This window comes from Canis aureus, chromosome 2, assembly GCF_053574225.1.
Source record: "Canis aureus isolate CA01 chromosome 2, VMU_Caureus_v.1.0, whole genome shotgun sequence".
Classification (NCBI taxonomy): Eukaryota; Metazoa; Chordata; class Mammalia; order Carnivora; family Canidae; genus Canis; species Canis aureus.
Genome location: NC_135612.1, coordinates 67,590,244 through 67,617,379, shown reverse-complemented (window position 1 = coordinate 67,617,379; position 27,136 = coordinate 67,590,244). Strand labels below are relative to the sequence as shown.

The following is a 27,136-nucleotide window of genomic DNA, read 5'->3' as shown; positions in this document are numbered from 1 at the left end:
ACACATTTACACTGCAGAGTGAGTACTCAAAGCACACCTGTGTGTGAATGAAGCAAAACATGTTCCTGGGGGATCCCTGGGTGGCGCAGCGGTTTGGCGCCTGCCTTTGGCCCAGGGCGCAATCCTGGAGACCAGGGATCAAATCCCACGTCGGGCTCCCGGTGCATGGGGCCTGCTTCTCCCTCTGCCTGTGTCTCCGCCTCTCTCTCTCTCTGTGAGTGACTATCATAAATAAATAAAAATTAAAAAAAAAAAAAACATGTTCCAGGGTAAAAAACAAATGTCCTATCTCCTTGAGTTAGGCCAGGAGCATGTTTAGTAGGAGTAGGCCATAATATGGCCTTTGTGCTTAAAAATGCCTGAAGTTCTTAAACTTTTCTATCACAGATCCTTTGAGAATGTGTGAACAACAACCTATGCTCCCGGTGCTTTCCTGGCCCCCTCCTTCTGGTGCCTTTGTGGACCTCCTCCCCCCATGTGGTTCAGTGAGACTGGCAATATCACTGTGTACAGATAGGGTGCAAAAGGGCAACCCAGGCTGATCAACCAGAGTGACTCAAGGCCCTAGCCCAGAAAGTGGTGAAGGCATATCTACATGACCTGTGCAGAAGGGATTGAGAGTCACTCTCTTACCACCTGGAATACTAATCTGGGAGGGGTGAGCATGGAGTGGTTGATGGCTTTTCTGTCTACCAAGTGGAAAGAACCCCAAATCAGGATGAAGTGACAGGCAAGCTGAATTGAGAGGTGGAAAAAGAGAAACAGAATAACCATATTCAGCCATTCTGGAAGCTATTAGTGCCCTGGGTATGAGCCCATGAAAAATAAGCCCATAAATTACCTTTATGTTCAAGGTTTCTGTCTTATACAACCAAGAGAGTCCAGGATAAACAGATCCTCTCCCTAAAGAAAACACACACACCTACCCGTGCATAAAATAATTCATATAATATCAGAGACTGAAGTCCTTCCAAGGATCCTAGGTAGAGAGCCCTGCCCACCCCGTTCTCTAGATGGTCTTAGAGTAGAGCTGATTTTACCATCAAAACCTTCTTCCTCTGCATCAAGTTTCTGTTCCATGTTAAAATGTTAGACCCTGGAAAGGTAAATACCACGAGTCATTACTAGTCAGTAACAACCATTTACAAACAGTTCAAGGATAATAACTATGATTCAGGACTACCCACATAGACTTATTTGGCCACAGATGATGGACAAGTGACATTTGGCTCTTAGGATTTGAGTTCAAGCAAGTCATTTTCCCCATTCGAGTGGTTTCCCTATTTATATAATGAAAAGTCTGGACGTGTGTCCAAAAGTCCTTTCACTAACGGATCTGTTAAATTAGCCACAAGTGCTTCTTCCATCTTTGATTATAATGCCATTTAAAGCCAGGTCGAAAAAGGAAACATTTCTTCAAGGAGCCTAGCACTTTGCCTTCCCCCATCCATGAGTCCCAATGTTACACAGCTAGCTTTGGGTTCTTCTCCCTCAGAGTTGTTTATTAAAACAGTACACAGAGGAGCCTAGCAGAATAATCAGTGCATCCCGTTACCCTTTAATGGATGTTCTTTTAGTTATTTTAGGAAGACTCTAAACTCAATTAAATTCTCAGTGATCTCCCTGAGAGAATTGGGAAATGAATGTAGTAGTTGGCATATATTTATATACTTAAAAAGAGAAAAAACCAAAACAAACAAACAAACAAAAAACAGAGCAAAATATTTTAAGATACAATGTCCAAATATGTGGAATATTCTCACTGGAAGGATAAAATTTAGACCTTGCAATTTGAAACATGGAAGCGTTTTTGTGTTAAAATCATCTCCAGAAAAAATGAGCAGATGAATCACTGTAGCTGAAATATAGTGTCTTTCTCCTCAAAATAATATCCTGGGGGACTCCTGGGTGGCTCAGCGGTTGAGCATTTACCTTTGGCTCAGGGTATGATCCCGGAGTTCCGGGATCAAGTCCCACATTGGGCTTCCTGCATGGAGCCTGCTTCTCTCTCTGCCTATATCTCTGCCTCTCTCTCTGTGTCTCTCATGAATAAATAAATAAAATATTTAAAAACAAAACAAAACAAACAAACAAACAAACAAACAAAAAATATATATATATATACTGGATCCTATTCTGAGCCTCATCTGTGCCCACCCTGAGGTTTATTCACAACTGGCAATGATGGAGGAACAATGGGGCCCCAACAGGAAATATATATATATATATATGTAGGCTTCTAGCCCAGCATGGAGCCCAACATGGGAACCTGAACTCATGACCCCAAGATCAAGACCCAAGCTGAGTCAGATGGTTAACGGACTGAGCCACCAGGTGCCCCACGGACAGGATATGTTTTAATAAGGTAGAGAGATAAGAGTATCTTGGTAGAGAAAAGGTCACCCTATGAGTTTCTGCACACAAGTTTGACCAGAAAGCAATGTGTTTGTATCTGCGGGTGAGTCCGGGTACAGCTCATGTCGTCAATTAGACAGCCCATAGGTCCTATACTCAGGGCTCAGGCCAGATTGGGGTAAGGGAGGCTGCCATGGAAAAGTAAATCCAAGTCAGAAGAATGGGACAGGTTCAGGACAAGGTACCTGCAACCTTGATGCCAAGAGCAGATGCACCAGCTGGACCTGGTGTGTTTGAGGCCAGTTTCAGCAGTCTTGCACAGACACTGGTAGGCATCTGCAGCCCTCCTGCAAGCCCCAACAAGCACTACCCAGAAGATGTACGGCTCTAGAAACCAAAAGCAACAGAGGAACAAGCTAAAGCTGAAGCCACACAACAGCAAAAGAACAAGTTCCCAGAGGACACAAGATGTAGCCGCTTCTTGGGGTTTTCTGGAAGACTCTGAGGGGCACTTGGAGGCTAGAGTTTCTTCTTACTCCACTCTCACTCCCCCCCACCCCTGACAGTAAGGCAGAGTTGCTTTAATTTTTTTTTTACATTCCATGGCATTTTATTCAGAGAGCCACCTTATCTTCCCACAAGATGGCATAGGCAGCAGAAGTGCCAATAAGGTAGGCCAAATGGAGCTTTGCCCACCAGTGGTCAAGAGACAATTAGAACATGGAAATCTTGGGTCGGGTTCTACCATTTCGGGCCCTCCATCCACATCAACATTATAGATTAAACAGACCAGCTGCCAGATTTCTAATTCTCCTCTTTCTGGATTCCCTTAGTTCTAAAACAATCCCACACCATCTTCATGGATACCTTTTAACTGAACTACCCAGTGATTACCAAGGTGACAAAGTGAGATTGGAATATTCCAGACACAAAGTGATGTAGGTGAAACTTTAAAATCTTGACCTAAAATGATGGAAGGGTGGGCAGGCCTGTTTACTGGTGAGTGAATACTCAAAATGTCACGTTTATCACTGTACCCTGGTCTGTTATTCACGAATCTATACTGTATAGAACCTGACAACAAGAAGTAAACAACCTGGTTAAAAATGAGACAAAAGACACTAATTGACATTTCTCCAAAGATGAGCAAATGGGCAATAAGCACATGAGAAGATACTCAAAATCACTCATCTTTAGGGAACTAGAAGTCAAAACCACAATGAGACACTACTTCACAGGTAGATGAGTGGATAAACAAAATTGCATATACAGCCGAATATGATGTGGCCATAAAAAAAGGAACGACACCCTGACATATACTGTAACATGGATGAATCTTGACAGGAAATAAAACAAGTATGAAAGGACAAATATTGCCTGCTCTACCCAGAGTGGCCACGTTCACAGAAATAAGACAGTGGAATGGTACAGAATGGCATTTGCAGGCAGTGAGGAAGAAGGAGCATGAAGAACTATTGCTTAATGGGAACAGAGTTTCTGTTTGGGAAGCTGGGTAAGTGCTGGAGATGGATGGTGGTGATGGTTGAACAACAATATGAATATACTTAATGCCGCTGAACTGTACGCTTAAAAGTGATTAAAATGGTAAATGTTACGTCATATATACTTTACCACAATTTTTTTTTTTTAAAGAGCATGTACTTTCCACACTTTTCACATGTCTTTGAACAATGATCATGTATCCAAGTTGAGAGTCTGGCTCTGCTGGCCCCACACCATTTGTTAAGATGGATGCCCTGTCACCAAGACATGACTTAAATCACCTGGATGAATAAAGGTTACCCTCCAAAGGCTCCCATTGGCAGCCGTGAATAAGTGGATTCACAAGATCCTGTGCAACCCAGGCTACCACCATGTGGCAGAGAACCGGAAGGGACAAAGAAAAATGGGAGGTGAGGGTCAAAGGGGTGGGCCCGGGCCGTCTCCAGCGGCTGACGGGGCCAGCAGAGGCCTGGGGCTGGCTCCAGGGGAGCCCGGAATCCTCGGCCAGCTTCCTCGCCTGCTCAGCTGCAGCTGGAATTTGCCGGCTTCATTTATGCAGCACATGCGGTTTACAAAAGGGAGAAGCAGCAGCAAAAAAAAAAAACCACACCACTCCGTATGCATATGAAGCCCTTGTTTAGAGAGTCTCAAAAGGGAAGTTCATAGTCTATAATATCTCTTCCCTGAAATTCCTTCCGGGCCTCTTCCAACCTCAGCACCATATAGAGACATCAAGTGTTTACCCAGATCGCCTCCTGCTTCCTGTGGCTTCTCAGGCCGCCGGCCCTAGGATGCCAAGAGCTGATTTGCTACCTCGACTCTTGCTTGCCCGCTCTTTTCATCTTCACATTTCTTTTTATTTCACCTGTTTGCCCAGAAGACTGGGGAAGAACGTAGACACAGAAAGGTTAGCAAGATAGGCATGATCTGGACTGCGGGGAGGAAAGGACAAAAAATACTTAAACTATAAAAAACACAGCTGCGGTAGCCTCACTTCAGAGAGGCACTGTCACATGAGCTGTCTTCATCAAAATGAAGAAGCCTAGATGTTTCTAAGTGAAACAAAGCTTTCGAAGGTGGTAAATCCTGACATTTCTTACCTTGTAAAAGGGATACTGAGTGACAGAGTCGTGTTCCAACTTCCGGTGCTTACCTGCTGGAGATTTACCTGAGTGACACCACAAGACCACTTTCCCTCAGGTTCTACCCTCTTTGCAGTGGCTAAATTGAGGATTAACAAGTCTCCCAGTTACAAATTTTTCTAAGACATATTTCCTGTCATGTGGAAAAATTCAGGTACTGTGGTAAAGCCAATGAGGAGCCATTGTGTCCTCTTGTACCGTGAAGTCCTTCCTGAGAGGTAAATCTACTCTCTATGTCGCTGTATCCAACTATGAGACACCTGTGGCTACCTAACCCCTTGCCTACTGACTCATCCCATTACAGTGTCTAAACAACTGAAAAATGGATGGGAGTGCCATGTGGGATAAATTTTCCCCACAAACGATTAATGGTGGATCGTTGGCAGCAACTGGCCATAATGCTACACCCTATTACCACCTCCCTGATTTGAAGAGAATAGTGGTAAACTTCTCACCCACCCTGGGGAAGACACAAAAGTGAGCCCAGAAACTCACCTCCATTGTCTTTTACATGCCAAGAGATTGGCGAGAAACCGGAAGCAACCCCACACAGGAAGAAAGAGAAGAGAGAATAGAGAAAAGGAAAGGCAAGCGAGGAAGTACGCTTGAAAATGACCTTTCAATTAGTAAACCCACCTAATACTAATTTAGGATAGCAGCCTATTTAAAAAATAATAATAATTACATTGAGTCAAATAGCAGACTTCTGGATGGACCTGCTTGGCTATTTGTTAATTATTTCCCAATGTGGTAGACACTGTTGGTTGATTGACCCAAATGCCATTTCCAGGTGCTACTTCCTTATTTATGTTTTACATATTGTTCTTAAAGCTAAAACTTGACCTTTTGGCCTGTCCTGTACTTGGGATGGCCTTGTGACAGTTCAGCTCTGAACTGGAAGGTAGGAAATAGCCTATGGAGAAGGTGCCTGTGGTGGGCAGGATGACAGCCCCCAAAGCTGCTCATGTCCTAGTCTTTGGAACTTGTGAATGCTACCTTCTCTGTCTCAAAGGGACTTTGCAGATGGGATGAAGGTAGGGATCTTGAGATGGGGAGATTATTCTGGATTATCCAGTAGGCCTAATGTTACCACAAGGTCCTCATAAGTGAAAGAGGAAGGCAGGGGAGTCAGGGAAGGAGATGTGATAAGAGAAGAGTAAGAGCAATGTGAGGAGAAAGAGACCCACCTGGCCATTGCTGGCTTTGAGCACAGAATGGGACCATAAGCCAAGGAACACTGTAGCTTCTAGAGCTGGAAAAGGATTCTCCCCTAGAGCCTCCACAAAAGAACACAGCCCTGCTGACCCCTCAACCATAGCCTGGTGAGAATCATTAAGGACTTCTGACCTCCAGAACTATAAGAGAATAATTTTTTTAAGATTTTACTTATTTATTCATGAGAGACACAGAGAGAGGGAGAGAGGCAGAGACACAGGCAGAGGGAGAAGCAGGCTCCATGCAGGGAGCCCGACATGGGACTCAACCCCGGGACTCCAGGATCACGCCCTGGGCTGAGGGCAGGCACTAAACCGCTGAGCCACCCGGGCTGCCCTAAGAGAGTAAATTTGTGTTGGTTTTAGCCACTGTTGCTTTTGTGTGAAACTTGTGATAATTTGTTACAGCAGCCAATTGCAAACTATACAGTGTCTCTTCCCAAATAAAGACATGCCACCCTTTTTCTCCTACCCCCTTCTTGCTGCACTGGGATGTGAATACGGAGTCTGGAGGGATAGCAGCCATCTTGCAATCTTGCAGCAACACCCATGAGGATGAAGGGACCATACTCAAGATGGCAGAGCAAAAAGAGTCTGGGTCCCTGATAACTTCACTGTGCCACCAGCCCTAAGCTACTCATCCCTGAATTTCTTATCACATGAGAGAAATAAAACATGAGTGTTTAAGTCACCAAGTGTTTAAGTCACTTGGTGCAGGGGTGTGCTGCAGCTGACTGAACCAGCTCCTGAGAGAGAATTGTTAAATTTTCAGAAACTTCGTGGGCCAAATTCAGACATTATTAAAAAGTAAGTTACATAATCTTACACTCAAACCATTAAAAAGTAATAAATACTCAAAACTCATCAATTCCAAATATTTTCCAAATTTTGCTATATCTATGCTCATGAGGGTATAGAAATGAATTATATCTGAATGTGGGGATAGGATATATCTCTTGACTCCATACTACATGATAGTACACTCTACCAGATACTATATATCTTCCCCACCTCCACATTTGGTGACATCACAATGGGAGCTTGAAATCAGCCCTGGTGGGAGTATTTCCACCATGAAAATCAGCAAAAACTACAAATCAGCATTTTATTTTTCCCCAGAGAGTCACTTGTTAATCATTTACTGGCTCGCCACTGGTTTATGTGTTCTGCAGCCAAATATATTTCTAATTGATGCATCCCTAATGGTTTTTCATGCTACTTGTAGTAAGACAAAAGCCTCAACTTGTCAACTCAAATTACACTTGTAGGAAACTGAGTTCTCCTAGTTTCTGTCTTAAGTGAACATTTAGGTACTAGGTGCTAGATGGTTGGCAGACTCTCTTTCTTATTCTACCTCACAAAATCCTTCCTATATTCCTGAAAGGTAAATATGCAAAACCCATTTCACACATGAGTATACCAAAGCTTGCCAAAGTCCAGCCAGTAGGGGCCAAGATAAGACGTGAACACCCTTCCATCTGACCCAGAAATCTGTACTCGTTCTCCAGCAACATGAGGCATTTTGAACATGGCAGGCACTGAATAAATACTTGTGAAGTTATTGAGACAAATATTAACTATTTATTCCAGATAGTTAGGGACCCAAGATGTTGAGCTCATGTGCCAGGCGGCTTTCACACCATATGTGCAAAAGACGTTGGCACCAAGCTACTTTTCCTGAACATCAAAGAGAGCCCTGAAACTCTTATGGTTAGAAGATTGAGTTTCACGAAAGTATTAAATTTATGTTTTTTCGAACAGCATCACTGGGGGAGGGACCGTGGTTACAACTCTCTCATCTTGAAATAGACACAGAGCAATTTCCTCCATTGCTGGTTGTCAGCCTGGCTCCCAATCGTTGCCCCCAGAATTGGCAGAATTTCAATGACTCTAAAATTAATCTGCAGGGCAGAGAGTTTGTCCAGAGCCTTGAAATTCTGGGAGCTTTGCTGTGGTCAAAAAATGGGTGCCTAAAATGGGAAGTCAGGAGGTCAAAGGTGAAATCCCAATTCTGGGCCCAACTGGGAACTTTGGATAATCTTGTGGACACGTTTCTCCCCTGCTTTCATGACAGGAGACGGCACAAATTATTCTGAACTAGAGTGACCAGCTCCTAACAAAGAATTTCTAGGTACATACACGGGATTTTTACAATTAATTTGTTCAACATTTGTTTGGATTCCTCAGGAAGACAGACATGTGAACAGATAAACAGTGTTGATATATATAGTGGAGAAGACATGTACAGGCTGCTAGGATTGTACACAACCTGGGGTGACCAAGCCCATGACACGAGGAGGAGGAGACCAGGCAAGGCTTTCTGGGATGATGAAGCCTGAAGTTAGATTTAAAGAAAAAATTGAACTGGAGCAGTAAGACACGAGTATAATGGATTTCAAGTAAAGGGAGGAATGCCTCTACTAAGCAATTATGACTGTTAGACGACAAGAAGTTCAGTGTTATAAAGCATGGAGTGTAAAACACAGAGTGGCAGAAAAAGAGCTAAAGGGCCAAGCAAGGGCCAGGATGCCCTTGGATGTCTCCAGCAGGATAGGGAACTTGGATATCACAGGAGAGTACTTAAAGTGTATCCCATATGCAATAGGAAGCCATCAGAAGTTTCAACCAGGGGATGATTCAGCCATATTTATGGTTAGGAACATCCTAAAGGCCCCCAAGTCCATTAAAAGGCAATTTCAGCAGCACCAGTCAGTTAAGCAATCAACTCTTGATTTCAGCTCAGGTCATGACCTCAGGGTCATGAGTTCAAGCCCTGAATCAGGCTCTGTGCTAAGGGCAGAGCCTGCTTAAGATCCCTTCTCTCCCTCTCCCCCTCTCTCCTTACCCCCCCCCCCAACACACACACTGTTTCTCTCTCTTAAAGATAAAAAGAATGAAAGAAAGGTAACTGCAAAAGAATAAATAGGAGATGAGACCCAAAGATAGGGCTACAGTGGGAGGGGAAATGGTCAGTGTATAGATTCTGAAACATTCATTGACAGAGTCACAGGATCTAGAGATTGAGGTTAGCACTAGTAGTCTGGGATAAGCCCTGAGTCTCTGGCTTGGTCACCTAGCTGGGGTAGCTTGGGGTAATACCAGTAACTAAGCACAGTCATGGGAGCTGGTCTGGGCAGGAGAGGAGTCATAGAATGTGTGTGCATCATCCAAGGGGAAACGTCCAACAGCAAATGGACATATAATTTTCAGAAGCCATACCTTCTCCATTTTTTAAGCCAATCTAGTGTAAATCCCAGCACACATAAAGCTCTTGACAGGTATTTGTAAATTCTAAGGATGGAGGCCTGAACAAGGCTTAGAAGAATGGTTCAAGGCGATAACGGAGGTTAGCAACTACTGGGAGTGGTTGAAACTGAAAATGAATGAAATGGCAAAGAAAACCAGTCTCTAAAGTGAGACGATAAGACGGCCTAGAATGAGATCCTTGGGAGCACCAACATGAGAAATGGGTGAGACAGCCCAGCACAAGGGGATGGAGACCAAGGCACAGAGAGATTGGAGACAGGTGTAGACAGCAATGTCATGAAAGCCAAGGAAGTCAGGTGGAGCAGTAGGGTCCTAAAAATGCACACAAAGAAAGGTCCACAGGAGCCATCTGAGGATCTCTGCAAGAGCAATCTCAGTAGAATAGAGGAGACAGAAGCAAGAATACCCTGGGATGTAACATGGGGGTGAGGAGCGGGAGACTAGGTGGGATCATAGGTGGACTCAAGGTCAAGGGGGGATGTTTTAGGACAGGAGAGCCTTACACATGGCTCGCAGGGTTAAAGGGTTAACAATACAGACAAGAGATGGGATCATCCATCCTCTAAGATGCCACGGGAGGTTCCCAGGGAGGAGACTGGCAACAGATGTGGAAAGGACTGGTGCTGTGGCTTCATCTGAGATAGTACCTAGAAGACACAGGTAGGCAGTGATTCCTTTGCAAGAACAGAGGACAGAAACAGCATCATTTACTATAGCTTAAAAGCTGGGGAAATCCTCTGTGTCCAAAAAGAGGGAAATGGTTGTATATCTACCCAATAAGATATTTTATATTCATAAAAATAATAGTTACAAGACTATATGACCATATTAAAAAAGAGTTATAAAGTGATGCTAAACAAAAAAGATGAATGATTACCAATTCAAGAGTTAAAATTCTCTTCATAAGAAACTTCAGAAAAGGGGTACCTGGGTGGCTCAGTGGTTGAGCAACTGCCTTTGGCTCGGGGTTTGATCCTGGAGTCAGGGGATCGAGTCCCACATCGGGCGCCCTGCAGGGAGCCTGCTTCTCCCTCTGCCTGTGTCTCTGCCTCTCTCTGTGTGTCTCTCATGAATAAATAAATAAAATAGTTTTTTTTAAAAAAGGAACCAGAAAGATTTCTAAATGATTTATTATCAACTGTGATCATGTTACTGTGTAGAGATTCTGCAGGTGCTTGCTTCTTAGTACTATGTTTTTTATTTTTTACAAGTTTGTTGAATTTATTTTGAAAATTTTTTAAAATAATAAAATAAGACTTACTTGATAAGTTTTTCCTAGTTGATAATTCCCTCCCTTCCACATTAATGTCTCCAAGAATCAGAGCTCCAGACAGCATTTCCCTCAGCTAGAAATCTTTCTCCCATTCTTCACATTACACATGATGGGACCATCCATCTGCCTCCTAATTTACTCCCCTTTTCCTTCGCTGCCCTTCTGCTGGAGAATCTGAAGACTGCCTCTGCCATGAACACAAGGCTTTCAGTTGCTATGTCCAAAGAGCTGCGTCCAAACCACAGGAAAGCTTCTGTCCTCACCCATGGGACAGGTGCAGAGGTGCCAGCCAGCCCTGAAGTTAACACGTGTTCCATTGGATACTTTGCCAAAGGTCTCACCTAATTCTACAAATATAATTGAGTCAGGGACTTTACAGGGAGAAGCCAGGGGCTGGAGGGAGACAGACCTGGGTTAGAGTCTCTGTGCCCTCTTCTTACTAGAATAAGACACAAAACTGGAGCTTCAGTTTTGACAAATGTAAAATGGGGTTAATGAAACCTGCCTTGCTGACTTTGCAGAATCATGGGGCACTTGGGTGGCTCAGCCATTTGAGCATCTGACTCTTGGTTTTGGCTCAGGTCATGATCTCATGGGTGTGAAATAAAGCCCCATATTAGGCTCCACCCTCAGCACAGAGTCTGCTTGGGCTTCTCTCCCTCCCCCTCTCCTTCTTCCTCCCTTTCTGCTCCTCTGCCTACTCACATGCTCTCTCTCTCTTTCTAAAATAAACAAATTTTTAGAAAAACAATTATATGTATATACTTATTATATCTATATGTGATAACATCTATATCTAAATGTCTATATTAGAATTTAGACATTTAGACTTTAGAATTTCACAGCCTGGGGTTTGTATTTCCACGTGGTCATTTACAAACTGTCTGAGACCGTGAGCAAGTTACTTAACCGCCAATGACTGAGGACAAGACAGGATAACAAGGGGAGTCTCTGTGGATGCTGGTGAGGATAGATGGTAGTAAAGACCAAAAGAAACAGCCCCTTAAAAATCTTCCAGAATTTGTCTGTAAGCCTCAGCAAAGGCGGAACACACCATTCAAATGTACAAGGGGCTTGAGACAAAAGTTAAGTTTGTTGTAGAAAAATAAGGGTATATATCTGGCTCCGTAGAGCTTGTGCACTGAACACTGCATGGTTAACTTGTGTGGAAAGGTGGCAGTAGGCTTAGCTGCAAGGGTGGGAGAAAGGCAGCAAGACAAGTCCATGTCCCATTCCTGATCTAATACTCACATTTTACGAAGCAGTCAGTGGAAGTCCAGACAGATGAAGCAAATTGTTCTTAATCACATAGCAAACTAGAATTTAGGTCTTCTAAATCTCAGGCTCACATTGCCTCCCAAAATAGCTTGTTATGGTTTTACCAAAAGCAATAGAATGGGAATGTGATGCCTTAAGTTGGACTGAACCAAAGCACTGAGGCTGAGCCATTTCCCCAAACTGCAATTGCTTGAAGGAGGAGTCATTATGGGAAAGGCAAAGCCAACAGTTCCTTAGTTATGCCTGAGGACACATAACCAGTGCACCCAAGCTGATTGACCTGAGAGATTTTCACCTACAGAGTACACGAACATCAGGGTTTGCTGAAGCAGTGACAGTCCAGGCCTGTGGGTATCAACTCATGGCTTCAGCTCTACAGCCACTCCCATATCCTTCAGCAGCATTCATTCTTAAGGCAGGATTGACTGTGAGGAGCTCTGCCAGTGGGGCTCTCTTGAACCTTCAATCCAAGTGACATGGGGTCATTTTCTATCTAAATTATTGTGTTTGTTGCTTAAGATTACTTTGGCTGCAAGTAAATGAAGTTTACCTTGAATTAGCTTAAGTAAGCCTGTGAGTTTCTTGTAAGGATACTGAGTCTCACTCAAGGACAGACAGGTCTTTGGACTCTAGGATTTAGAAACCAGGGGTCTGAATGCCATCAAAAACTCTGTTTCCATCTTTCATTTCTAAGCCACATTCCATTTCTAAATTCAGTAATCCTAGAGAAGGGACTCACTGGTCCGTTTGGGTCAAGAACCCACCCTGAGTTGACCAAGGAGGAAAGAGAGGGTGAGGTGCAATTAAATGTTCCAGTTTCTGCTTTCGTTTAAGGATGAGCTGGGGGCAGACAGGCACTGAATGTTTGTTTTAGTATTTATTAAGTGTAGGGCTCTGTGCTAGGCTCCAAGAGAGAAGAGTAGCAAGGGAAACAAAAAGTTGGTGAAGAATCAGATTCCTCCCTTAAGGAGACTCCCACTTTGGGAGGGAACATGACATAATACAGCCTATGCAGTGCCACTGCCATGGGGGTGAGGGGTAGAGATAGAATGAAATCCCTTCTTACCCAGGGCTTGGATTCTGAAGTTAGGAAGCAAAGCAAAAAAGGTCTGCAGTCAAATATGATTGCCCTAAATACTTGAATTACAGCCAACACAACAAGATCCTCAAGACAGGAGACAAGCAGAACCAAACCGACTCAGCATAGAGCCACTCACTCCAGGGTACGTGCTCAACTGCATGGACTGACAGGCAAAGCCACCCACATTATTTATAATGTTCTCTTCTTTTCATGCTGTTTTACCAAGTGTGTGGATTTAAAGCTTCAGAAATTAAAATACATTTAGGATGAGACTCATTACCTTGCCAAGCCACACAGCATGGAGCTTGAGAACCAGAATCAAGTTCGGGGTTGCTTGATTTCTCAGTCCACGATCATGCCCCTACCAAGTGTCTCCCATTCTCTGAGCCTTTTAAAGTGGAGGGCCTCTTTAAAGGCCTTTCTCCTCCTAGGAAATCCCTGGCCCCCAGCCCAGGAGAAACTGAATGCTGCTCAGGTAGATCCATGTGAGTAGGGTTAGGTTGGGCTAAGCAGAATCAGGGGGTCATCTGGGCAAGCACAGGGGTGGGCAATTCCAGGGCAGCTGGTGCAATGTTATTCACTTTCCTGGGTTGTATATGCTATAAAGAGCTTATCAAGGAGATGTTTACAAATGGGGTGTGGGCGGTGGGGAGCATTGCTGTTTTTAACAGATTAACTATAACGTGTTGGTTCAGTGACCTCTTAGTGCATTTCCACAAACTGCTAGTTTACTCTTGACTCTTTCCTGGGTGGTAGGCAGATAAAGAGGCTGCCGGGTTGACAGCAGGGAGGCTGGCCATGCCCAGAGCTTACATTAAGCGGCAAAGCATGGACTCTGCAGGCTCTGGTACAGCCTAGAATCCAGCCAGAACTCACATTTCGCTCTTTCCTATGTGGCCATCAAAGACCTTTCACCTATTCTCTCCCCTCCACTGCCCCTCCCGCCCCTCCCAGGGTGCCTCTCTGGCCCACTCTGTGCTGGGAATCCTGTCCAAACGACACACTAGAACTTAGCTGTTGCTGCCCCAGTCAGATACATATTCCGGTCACAACCACTTGGGTCAGGCCGAGAGGACCCCAGGGCAGGTCCAAGTATATTTTCTTATCTGGAAAAGGAAAACCCACTCTCTGCAAACATTAACATGTACTGAGTCCTAATCTGCTCTCACTGCACTAATTTTGCTTAACCTCAAAACTACTCCAACAGGTAATATTCTTCTCCTCATAGTTCTCGATAAAACCGAGGCTCAGAGAGTCAAGTTAACCAAACTGATGCAATTTACAGGTGGTAGAACCGAAGTTCTCACTTAGTCTGTCAGATTTTAGTATATATGTTCTTCTCACGATGTCGTGTGCCCTAATCCATGTATCCTGACTTTTCTAGGAAAAGGAGGCATTTGTCATTTTCAGAAGGCTTGTGGTAACGGCGCTGACAGTGAAATCCAGTAGAGGCAGTTTTCTTGAATCATCAATGAGCGTAAGAATCAACTAGGGAGCTTGTTAAAAGCACCAATTCACAGAGATTCAGAGACACTGGATCTGCAGTTCAGCCAGGAAGCTGCGTTTTCAATCATAAGCAGCCGTGGTCATTGTGGTGCAGGCTCTCCAGAGGGCATATCAGGGGGGCCCAACCCCCAAGAGTGCAAGTGTCTCAGATGAGAGGGGTTATCAGCTCCTATTCCATTCCTTCTTTCCGGAGCTTCCCTAACTCCCTGTAGCTGCACCTGTGTTGGCAGATTCCTTTGGATGTCTAAAGAGCCACACTTACCTTTCCAGAATTTCAATTTGGCTAAGATATCCTGTGGCCATGAGCTTCAGTGAAGGCTAAGGCACTCCACATACGAGGGGCTAAAACTTGGGAGAGTTACACCGACGATTCTTAACCGTAGATGTGTGTATGCACATACATGCTCACCTGAGTACACAACAGGGCACAACCGTGCTCAAGTAAACCAATCTCTAAGGGTATAACCTAAGCATCGGTATGTATTTTAAAAGCTTCCCAATTCTCTCTCCTCCAGAGTTGAGAGTCACTGGCCCTAACCTTTTCCATTACCACTAGTCTGGGCTGAGCATTTGATAAAATTCTGGCCAACAAAAGAAATGAGAAGTCTTCTGGGAGGTGGGGCTTTGAGGACATTTTTCTTCTTTCTTTAGAGGAGACATGAGGATGGGATGGACCCCCTTTCCTATTTCTGACCTTTGGATTTTGCGGTATAAAGATGTAAAGCCTGGAGTTACTGCAGCCATTCTGGGACCACAAGGCAGCCAGCCTAACTGCCAACAGACTGAGAAAGGCAAAGAAGAAAGGAAAGCATCTGGGATCTTGGTGGCGTCTTTGAGCAACTTAGTTTAAAAACCCTGGAATCAGCTTACCCTGAGGATATTTGTTATAAGAGGTGATTGATATTGTCTAAGACACTTTAAGTTAAATGCTCTGTTACTTGAAGCCAAAAAGATCTCAACATATATGCCCCCTAATTAGCTTTACCTGCCTCCTGCCTGAGCCATTTCTAACTGGGGCAGAGGTGCATCAGCTGCTGGGGCCCACCAGACAGTAAGGCCTAGCGAGACGAAGTCTTGCTGCCCAAAAGACTAATAACTAAAGTGAGCCCGGGCACGTCATTAAATAACTAGTTACCTTGAGAGCTATTCCAATAATAACTCTGACATTTATTATGCACTTACTTCATGCCAGAAATTGTGCAAAGTGCTATGTCACTTCATTCCGTCCTTAAAATTACCCAGTCAGCCAAGTAGTACCTATGTTTTACATTTGGGAAACTGAGACCCAGAGAAACTAAGGAATTTGACCAGGTTTGCATCGCTAGAGAGTGGCAGAGACAGAATGCTAACCCCAATAAGTCAGGCTCTCAAGACTTTTTTTTACTTTCCAGGAGACCATGTTGTTTCATTTCCCTATGACTTATGATGCTCCGTGTGTTCACACATTCACTGAAGTGCTTAACGATGCGAATAAAAGGCATTCATCATTGTAATCCCTAATAGAGATAACAGAAATATTAGCAAAGGCTGCAGGGGAAACCATTCAAGTGAGGCCTAATTTTTTACAAGGCCAAGGAATGATTTACTTTATCACAGCAAAGAATTTTATTTGACAAATGCATACTTTATCATCTCTGGTCTGCTGAAAATGTAAGTTTACATTTTTCCTAGCCATAAAATTAAAATAATTTTGGCTCCAAAAACTCAGAAGAAGTCCCATGCTAAGTTCAAGTGTTTCCTTGGAAATATAAAGGCTAACTATGGAGCGTGAATAAATGGCATTCCCGCGGGGCAGGGCAGATTCTGGAGTCACTAAGAACAGGGTTCAAATCCCGGCTCTGCCTCTTGCTGCCCGTGTGATTTTGGACAGAGACCCATCACTCCTCTGAGTCTCTGCCTTCTGATCTGTAAGATGAGAATCACAACTGCCACTGCAGGCGGGGGACAAGGATTCAACCAGATGGCCTATGTAAATACTGCACGGCAAAGCAGATGTGCGAGAAAGGTTGCCTGTTGTGAAAAAGAGGTGCAAAGTGCCTGGCTTGGGACCTGGTGCTGAGAAGCTCGTCACTCAGTAAACCCCCGATACCCTCCCTCTACCTTCCCCTCCCATCCCCCCTTTTCCACTGTCTTCGGGCGGGGTGGGGGGGGGTGGCTCTGAGGACAAGCCAGACTAGATCCGCTCTGTGCAGGGCTAGGGAAGGGAGCTGTGAGACAGAGCACACATCTTGGATCACTCAGCTGTGTGTCAGCTTCTACGGCATCTTCCCTCCACCCCGACCCAAACACAGGGCAGCTAGCCAGTCCGTTCGTGGGCCACCTGCCAATGTGGAAGACAAATTTGAGAAAGTGTCAGAGGATTGGGATAGGGACAGAATGGGGGGTGGGGTGGGGTAAGAGGAAATGGTTAAGCTGGCTCAAGAGCCAAGGGTCTTTGGAAAGACAGGAGGAAACAACTCCTCACCTCCAAATTAGAAACAAATGAGGAGATTTCAAGGGAATCTGGACTGCGGGTGAAAGAAGCAAAAGAGGGGCCTCAGCAGAAGATTGCCTATCCAGGACAAGGGGTGGGGGCGGGGGGCTCCCCCAGGCTCTGTGAGCCAAAACCCAACTCCAGGTCACACCAAGAGAAGCATACAGAAAAGACCAATAGTTCACATGCTTGTTTGGAATTGTTAGAACTTTTCCAAGTCCTTCTGCCCATGATTAGACTCTCGTGTCAGCCCCAGGAAGTTCCTAGGATAATCACCATGGCTATCATCCCATTTACAGATTTGCAAACGGAGGCTTCAAATTGGCAATACGTTCTTGGTCACACAGGGGAGCAGTAGATACACTCTATTTGGCCAGTGGTTTCCAAACAGAATCTGGGGCCCTGCAACTAGCATCAAGCTCCAGAATGGGTATTTGGTCAAGCTTCTCAGGTCACTCTGATAGTCAGCCAGTTTGGGAACCACGGAGAGCATGTATCAAACTCGCTGCAAATAAAGACACGGAGCCTGACAGAGGTGGAGGAATTTGCCCAAGGTCATAGAGTGGGCCAGCGGCTCAGACAAGGTCAGGCCCTCGGTCCACAGAGTCCAGGATGGAGCTCTTCCCAGCTCTCCCACGGGTTACTGGATTATTCCTGACAACCTATCACTCGGTGAATGTCACTGGGTGCTCCTTCAGTGCCTGGCACCAGGGAGACAGAAACAACAAGGCTCTTCTCTCATGGTGGGAAGGGCAGCAAGGCAAGGGGAGTCACTGGTGCAGAATGGCATGGTGGTGCCACACGGGCTCGGCCGGGTGCTTCCAGCCTGGGGTGTGTGGGGAGGATGCAGTCAGATGAAAAGCTGGAGAACTCACCTCCATGCATGAGTCCAGGGCACCAGGGGCTTAGAAACTTCTACCCGGTGGGAGCAGGGTTGAGGGTGGAAGGACAATGAAGACTTCAGAGGAAGGCAGAGAAAAATAAGGGAAACAAAATTTTTTGTGGTTGTTGTTGTTGTTGTTGTTGTTGTTGTTTTGAATGAAAGCTTTCTAAGGATATTTACTGGGTATGTAGGGCACCACCTGACATCTAAACCATGTTAAGACCAAAATAGAGCAGCAGGAAAATGTTACTGTAGACTCAAGTCTTCACTGTCACATAGAGACTATATCTGCCTCTACTCACGGTTGTTGATGATTGTTCACGAAAGTAGGTCCACATCAGTGCTGCGTAGGGCATGAGGCAAGTCAGCGAAACGGCTAAATTTACATGAGGAATTCACTAAGGACATCAAGGTTGTGGGGAAGTGGACACTTTCACTTGCCATTAGCCGGATAAGTTGTACAATATATCTGAAATGCAGTTTGATAAAATTTATGAAAATATAAAATTTTTATATGAATTCTACTTCTAAAATTTATTCCACAGATAAGTATATAAAGGCAAATAAAGAAAGTTATACATAGGATGTTGAACAAAGCATAGTCTCCAATAACAGTGAAAACTTGGGAAAACAACCAATATCCATAGAAAGAGGAATGATTAAATAAATGACCATATTACACTCTTGAAAACCAGGAAGCCATTGAGAACGATGATGTGTGTTTATACTTAATGGATGTAGGAAAATACCTGTACTATCACTTAGTGTTAAGCACTAATTTCAAAATTAATATAATGCAACTCATTAGTATAGCTTCTGGACTTGCAGACTGATGCACAGAGGCATCTGGAAGGTGGCTTTTCATCAAAATGTCAACAATAATGAGCAGGGCAGGGTGATTTTAATTTCTTTATTGTTCTCTGCATTACTTTACAGTATTTTAAAATGATTCTTAAAGTTTTATCTTATTTACAGCTTGAGTGGACTTGCTTGAGGCAAGGATTCAGGTTATGCTTATTCCTCATTGTTGGCTGATTGTCCTAATATCACTTGTTGAATGATACACCCTTTCCCTACTGATTTGAAAAGTCATCTAGTGATTATTGCTGAGGAATAGGACAGTTATTAGGCTTTTTAAAAATATATATATAATTGGCATACAATATTAGTTTTAGATGCACAAGATAGTGATTTGATATTTGTATACATCATGAAATGATCACTGTGACAGGTCTAGTTATCATCTGTCACCATACAAAGTTATTACAGTATTATTGAATATATTCCCTATGCTGTACATTCCATCCCCATGACTTAATTATTTTATAATGGGAAGTTTGTACCTACTAATCCCCTTTACCTATTTCTCCCATCCCCACACCCTCTTCCCCTCTGGTGACCACTAGCTTGTTCTCTGTATCTAAGAGTCTGTTTCTATTTTGTTTTGTTCGTGTATTTGGTTTTTTAGATTCCACACGTAAGTGAAATCATATGTCATTTGTCTTTCTCTGATTTATTTCATTTAGCACAGTACCCTCTAAGTCCATCACAAATGGCAAGACCTCATCCATTTTTACATCTAATGTTCCACTAGACATATATACCACATCTTTGTCCATTTGTCTATCACGGGACACTTAGGTGGTTTCCATATCTTGGCCGCTGTAAATTATGATGCAGTGAACACAGGGCACATATATCTTCTCAAATTAGTGTTTTTGTTTTCTTCAGAAAAATACCCAGAAGTGGAATTGCTGGATTGCATGGTAGTTCTATTTTTAATTTTTTGAGAAAATACTGTTCTGCACAATGACTGCACCAATTTACATTCCTACCAACAGTGAATGAGTATTTTAGAATATGTAATCAGAAAAATGATAGGGGTCTTTCCATTGGAGATTAAAATTTTTAAATAAATTAGTCTTAGGCAATAAAAAACTCCAACCTGATTTAATGGAGATTGCAAATATTCATTTTATATATATGTGTATATATATGCAATTTATTTATATGTTCAGTTGTCAAAGTAGTTTGTTCATTCATTTCAAAGTGCTTAATAAGCATAAGCACCTACTGTGAATCAGCCACAGGGACACTAATAAGTAACGAATATCACACAATAGCTAAGAAGCTAGGCTTTTGGGGCACCTGGATGGCTCAGGTGGAGGAGCATGTGAATCTTGATCTCAGGGTCATGAGTTGGAGCCCCACATTGGGTGTAAAGATTACTTAGATAAACTTAAAAAGAAGAAGAAAAAGTCAAGCTTCTGAGCCTGGCAGACCTGGGTTTGGATCCCTGTCTTATCACTCCCCAACTGTACAACCTCTAAGTTATTAAACTGTCCTAAGCCTCAGTTTTCTAACTTGCTTCTTCAGGGTTCCTCTTTCTATAGAAAAAATCCCAATAGAGACACAGAGGTGAGGGACCACTTGCTAGAATGACGTAGTCACCAGAGTTGAAGATGAACAGATGTCTCAGAAGAAAGAATAGGGAAACTGTTAGAGGATTCTGAATGTCAGGCTGAGGAAGTCATTTTCCTTTCATGGAAAAGGCCATGGGGAGCCATTGAGGAGTTTGGAACAAGAGTAACTTAATTCAAACCCATGGGCCAAGTTCATTCTCACAGATGCATGAGCAGCAGATTGTGGAGGTCTCTGAAGGAAGCGAGCCTTTGGACAAATGCAGGCACCAGGGATGAGGGTAGCAATAGTGGGAAAGGAGAAGGGGCTCGGCAGACACAGTGGCTAGGAATCCCATTCATGGGCCACCTGTGGATGTGGGTTAATTAAGGCCTGAGGAGGCCAGGGCTCAAGGCTTAGGTGAGAGCGGCTAATTAAGCTGGCCTGCGCGATGCCAGTGAGATCTGCCTCTCCAGCCCAACCTCCAGCCCTGAGCCTCACTTCAATCTACAGCGTGGGAGGCCTAGGGACATTCAATACAACTTGGAAGCAGGACTTTAAAACAAATAGTCTGCTTTCCTCTCATTTCCAGCTCTCCAGTGTGGAAAACTGATGCGATGAAGGACCGGACAGAATGAAATGTATGCGGTTCTGAGCTCAGCCCAAAGTGCCTAGTCTACAGACAGTTGGCTTAACTCGGGGCTGAAGGTGTCAGGAGGGAGGGTGTCTGGGCCAGGCGGTCAGTCGGGGCCTCACCTTTCCTATCAAGTCTGTCCTGACCACTCCTTCATGCTTGTCCAGACAGAGCTCACCTACTTTCAGCGCCCTTCCCACAGGAAGAAGCACAGCTTCTCCCCTGACCCCTAGGATGCCTCATTCAAGGCCCTGAAGACGTGAGGCCAGAGACCATATCCCTGGGCAGCGTATGCCCCCAGGGCCCAGTAGGAACACAGTGATTTTGCTTTCCAAGTAAAAGTTTGGCAAATAATTTTCTCTTCTGATTGCATCCGTCTTACATCCAGACATTAAGGTTTACAGTCCCAAGGGTTGCAGTCTGGCTGCCATGGACATCTATGGGCTGCCATTCATATCACAGGTAGAGTAGATTTATCACCTATTTTCCAGGATGATAAAATGCCTCATTCTAACAGAACAGTGTGACAATTTTCTAAAAGAGGGAAGATGATCTCAAGTGACTTGAGAAAAGAACATTTTGTTTTTCCAGTTGGCACAACGATTCTATATGGGCTAGAAGTGGCTCTATATATACAGAAGTTTTATTGGGCTGATAGAACTTAAAAACTGGATTGGAATGGTTTAGACAGGGCATTCCAACTTAACACCCACTCCTTACTTCTTTATATCTTTATCACGTTTTATTCTTTTATTTGCCTACCTAGCCCTGATGCCACGTGAGTTTGCAGACCTGAGATGTGATACAACACTTCCATAAAGCAATCTCTTCCTTCCTTGGGAAGCAGATGTTTTCAATGTTCTTTCTTGGGCTGGATTGAAATCTTCTTTCTACAGCTTCTACCTACCCATTCTATTTCTGACGTCCTATAGGTTCTACAGTAGAAGATTAATCTTTTTCTACAGCTGTCTTTCTTTCACCTACCTAAAGACCAACATCAGAGTCTCTCTGAGGCCCTCTTTTCTGTATTAAGCATACCGTCTTCCTTCAACTGTTTTATATGACATCGGATCCCCTCATCACTACCTGGTTGTGCTCTGTCATCCTCTTAAAGAGGGGTACCTGTTTAAGGGGAAATATATTGCAAGCATAGTCTTGCAATTACACTTGTAATTCGAAGTGTAATCCAAAAGCCAGCAGCATTAAGTATTACTTGGGAGCTTGTTATAAATGCAGAACCTCAACCCCCACCTGGGATCTACTGAATCAAGATTCTCCAGGTGATCTGCATGCACGAATCACCTCAGAGAATGCATCAATGTAGCCTAAGATTACATTTCCTTTTGAAGGTAATTATGTTACATGGGTGACTCTGATTCCTGTTACCTGAAATCCTTATTTGACCACACTCACTGATAAGCCACATCTTCCCGTATCATATCAGTTTTATTGATGCACGTAACAGTCTGATTACATTTTGGTGAATTATAGATGTGCCTACATAGACTAAGATCTTAAGGACAAAACACAGATCATGTTTACCCCTGTCTTTGATGCCAAGCCAAGGCCCCGGTACATCATAGTTGTTTGTGTAACAATTAAGAAAAAAATAAACTAACAGTAGCTGAAATGATAAAGGGAATTGAGAGTCATGCTGTTAAAACAACTTGTGATATGGGCTCAGTTTCAGGGACTGGGATTGTCTCACTTCTCACCTCTGCCCCCTTGGTACCTGGGCAACCCCCTCCCTCGGTGTCCTCAAGATGGTGGCCAATGTTGCCCAGAGCCATAGCCTTCCTCACTCAAGGCCAGTGGGCAAAGAGTAATCTGGAAACTTCAGGGGATGGAAGCTTTTTTTTCTTCTCTTTTCTTTTTTAGAAACCTCAGTAAATGTCCCTTCCAGTTTCATTAGCTTTCATGGAGTTACCCCCTCATTTCTGAGCCAATCCCTGAGGCAGGGGAAATATCCTGAGTTCAAGCCAATGAGGATCCACTCCCAGAGCTATGAGTGGCTGAAAATGGAGGAGGATCCACCAGGCAATGAGGAAAAGCTTCTGGGAGGAGTGGAGGCGTGGATGCCAGAGAGGCTGCAAACAGGCATCTATTATAGTGCTCAGTAGGTCTGCATTTCCATTGCCTTTGAATCTTGCAACCGTTCTCCAGGATGTCCAATGTTACAGCAGTCACCATGGGTTATGGCCAGAAAACTTTTCTATTTTTAAATGACACACAAATTATTATGCTCCATCACATTGTTTCAGTGATCGACTTTAAAGGGCCCTGGCTTACCTCCTCCTGGAATAATAAAGCAGTCACAGGAGTTCTTTGGGCCACTCCAAAAACCACTCCAGAGCGGTTTGCCACACATAATAGAGGGTGCACTTGAAAGGCAGCATCCAATGACCAGTTCTGGCTGAAAACTTTTGTGTTTTTTGAAAGTTCAATAAGCACCAGAAGTGACCACAATGTGTTTGAAACTTTATAGCATGTGTCTTCAGGAGACAAAGTGCCTAAAACTAGATGGAAAGACTTGTAATTTTTTAAATTAAAAACTGTAGACAGGAGAGGTAACAGTCAAAGTAAAATAAGCATGAATCCTACGTTTTTGTTTCAAAAATAAAAAACCGAGGTATGGGGAAAATTGTAATATGGAATTCAGAAATCTGCTTTGGCCATATGCTCTATTGCATGTTCACTGTTGCCTGCTCTCCTTGGACCAAAAGGCTCTCAATGATGGGTCAAGCTTAGCTGGGAAAGACATGAGGCCGATGGGGAAAAGGTGCAGAGTGGGGAGGGGAGACATTTTCTATCCTCACCTTGGTGATCAGAGAGGAAACTTACCACCACCAGACTCTTTGGACCACACTACTGGTCTTGGTGGTCATGTGAGAAGATGCAAGGACCATCACTACTTCTTGAAACAATCAGGCTTGGTCAGCTCCCAGGAAGGAGGTCAGGTGTATGATCTTCACAAATGGAAGGGAGCCTAAATCGGTACCCAGCCTTGTCCATCCTATCTCAGAAATGGTTTGTGGGGATCCTGGTTCTACCACTTGTTCTCTCAAGGCGGGAATTAGTGCAATCACTCACTTACTCTCAGCTTTAGTGTCCTTATGTGTAAAGTGAGGGCAATGATACTGTCACAGATTAATTTGAGAAAAAAAAAAAATAGCTCATGTGACAAAGTGTCTGAAAATGTCCAGGACAAAGCAACCCAACAAAGGCCATTCTTCCTACTGCCCCCTGCTCAGTCCCATTCAGTGCTCGAATTGCATAAACACCCAACTCAAGTGCTTTGGTGTGATCACAGACCTCTCATAATTCTCTCTGCCTCCTCCAGAATGCCTGTAGCACTTAGCTTGTACAATCATATGCATGTGTTAAATCATACCTGTAGTAATTGGATTAGGAAAAAAAAATCTGAAAATCTTCCACATAGATGTAAAAACAACACAAAATGACCACAAGAGCATGGCCTCATCTCTTATTGAACATACAATCTAGGGAAAGTTTAGTTTAGTAGTAGACTCCGTCACAGCTTTTAAAATAGCAACATCAAACATTTCTCCTATTAGACTGTAAGGTCCTTGAGAGTTGAGCTATTTTTATTCAAATTTATATTCTGAGGAATATATATGGAGAATATCCTGTCCCTAGAAGACTGGCCAGCATGTTAGGAGATGCTGAAAGGAAGGATAAAATGAAATACTCTGAAGGGCTTATCACCTTGAATGGCATAAAAGGCTGCTTAATTTAGCTATAAAATAAAAAGTATAGAAATCAGATCTGAGAAAGATTGGACTTGCTACCTGATGACTACAGAAGTCACAATCTTTAAAATTTCTTCAACTTCAAATCACTCTTGAGAAAGTGTCAGGGTCACCCTGGCCTTGAGACAGATTTCCTATGGGATCTAGCTTTGATTCCATGACCTCTGGCGAGTTCCTTTTTCTCTCCAAAGTACAGTTTCCTTAGCCACACAGGATATGAAATAACAAGTTTTCTAAAATCTCTTATAGCTGTAAAATTAGGTGTCCAAAATTTAGATATCCATACCCGTGGCAAGTCCCTGATAAAGGCACCCTGTTAGGCACTCCAGAGAGGCGTGAAATAGAACAGACCAGACTGTTCTCAGTAGGTTCGTGGCTTATTAAGTAATGAAACAGGAGGACACAAGTAACTGTGATTCGAGGCAGGATGGGATAATGGCCATCCAGGAGGTACTCATGTGCAACTTGCACTGTATACATGAGGACTGGCTTTGCGGAGGGATGGCCTTCATTCCTGTTTTGATGCAGCAAATAGGAAGCACCGACTATGTCAGGCTTTGTGCCTTAGTACAAAAAACACAACTGTAACCAAGGGAAACAGAGCCTGCCCTCATGGTGCCTGAAGGGTGGCTGGCAGAAGATGGATGTTCGGGGGGCAGGGGGATTCCAGGCAGAGGGACCCAAGCATTGACAGGAAGGCAGAGCATCATAAAGCACACAGGAGTGAGGCCAGGGCCCAGAGATACGCAGTGCTCAGGAGATCAGGATGAGAAAATGTAGAGAGGTTGGATGCCCCTCATGTGGACCCCTGACATGCCAGGCTACGGACTTGAGTCAGTCCAACAAAATAACCTAACGACTCTAAGAGACAGAGCTTACTAAACGTGACAGGATCCTTCATTTTGTATCCATATACACTTTGTTTACTGTAACTAAAAGGAAGATGCCTGAAAGAAAATTCTTCCAAAAAAGTAATTGAAATAAGTTTATTTGCAGGAGAAGAACATCTGAACATCAGGTACAGTCTGATCCACAATGATCCAACAACAGTCGGGACTCATTCTGGGAGTGCTCTTGGGCAGTTTGGAGGAGGAAGTCCATGTGGAGCAACAGCTGAACAGTTACCAAACTTCATAAAGCCATCCAACCTGAGTATTACACGATACATAATGACCATGACATGGTAATAAAAATACAATAGCAAATACTCACTACTTTGTGAGTTACAGTTACAATATAAACAGTTTAGGCCTTCTTTAAAAAAATGAAAAAAATATATCTATTACAGCTTTATTTCAAGCATTTTCAGTTGGATACAACTTTATATATTTTCACTCACAATAGACAGCAAAAGAATGCCTTCTGAAGTATCTGTTGATAAAATATATTACTTGTTTAAGTGTTTGCACTATGAAACGCACTTTGCCAGGTAGTTCAGATAAGAGAATGAAACTGTGCAGTGCCAAATCCAGGCTGCTGATCAGGACTTGTATTGTTTTCATATTTGTCTAAAAAAGTTCACGTCGAAGAAAAAAGAAGGGAGAATGTAAAGAGAACCAAAATTATTCTTTTTCAGTGAAGCAGTTTAATTCCAGAGAAAAGGCTTTCCATTTTGGATTCCAAGAGTGTTGTCCCAAAGTTGAAGCTGATCCTTCAGGCCAAGGAGCTGCGTCAGCTGTGGCGGCGGTGTGCACTGAGGAAGCTGGGAGAAGGTGTTAACTGAATGCTACAGAGATGGCCACTGATAACACAGCTTTCTAGAGGCCTCTGGCCATGGGGGCGGGGGTGAAGGGCAGCCAGGAATACTGGTGCAAAGGTAGAGTGTGCTCACTGAACTGCACACATAGAGCTCCTAGGAGGGTTAACAGTTCTTGACATAGGTTCCTGATTGTAGTTTACAATATCTGCCTTCACCACCCTCTGTCATAAAAGAAAACAGAGTTATTATCAGAATATCAGAACATTTAGAAAGAGCTCGTTAAAGTATATTTTTATTTTCTAAACTATGGTGAACTCCTGATGACAGACATCATAAATGAAGCCAGAGTTGAATCCATCAGAACAAACTAATGTAGAGCTGAGATGCTGAAGAGTGAGGCTTGGGTTTGTTTTTTTTTTTTTTTTTTTTTTTGCTTTTTAAGAACAGAATAGTAATTCCTTTACTCAGTCTTCCCTGGTTTTATGACATTAACTTGAGGTTACCACAAGTCTAACACAAAATTAACAAACCAGTATGAAAAATTAAACCCTGGTTATAATTTAAAGCAAAGGAATTAGAATTAGTCATTCACATATTTTAATTCATACGCAAGACCTCATAATTTAAAAGTAAAATATGTCATCATTTATTAATATTT

The 27,136-nt window shown here is 43.4% G+C and overlaps 1 protein-coding gene across 4 annotated transcripts in view; it reads right to left on the bottom strand.

The window, feature by feature from the left end:
• Window positions 1-941: 941 nt before the first annotated feature.
• Window positions 942-27,136, bottom strand: part of RAB28 (RAB28, member RAS oncogene family) — a 137,981-nt gene continuing 111,786 nt past the window's right edge. For 2 of the 4 annotated variants that reach the window (XM_077878045.1, XM_077878049.1), the window contains one exon: window positions 25,752-26,699. In XM_077878045.1, the coding sequence (XP_077734171.1) occupies window positions 26,607-26,699 (93 nt within the window). In that variant the 3' untranslated portion in view covers window positions 25,752-26,606. Of the gene's footprint in view, window positions 1,097-4,601; window positions 4,740-17,967; window positions 18,051-18,277; window positions 18,445-25,751; window positions 26,700-27,136 lie in introns of those variants that run through there. The other 2 variants (XR_013368111.1, XR_013368110.1) reach the window with 2 other exon arrangements.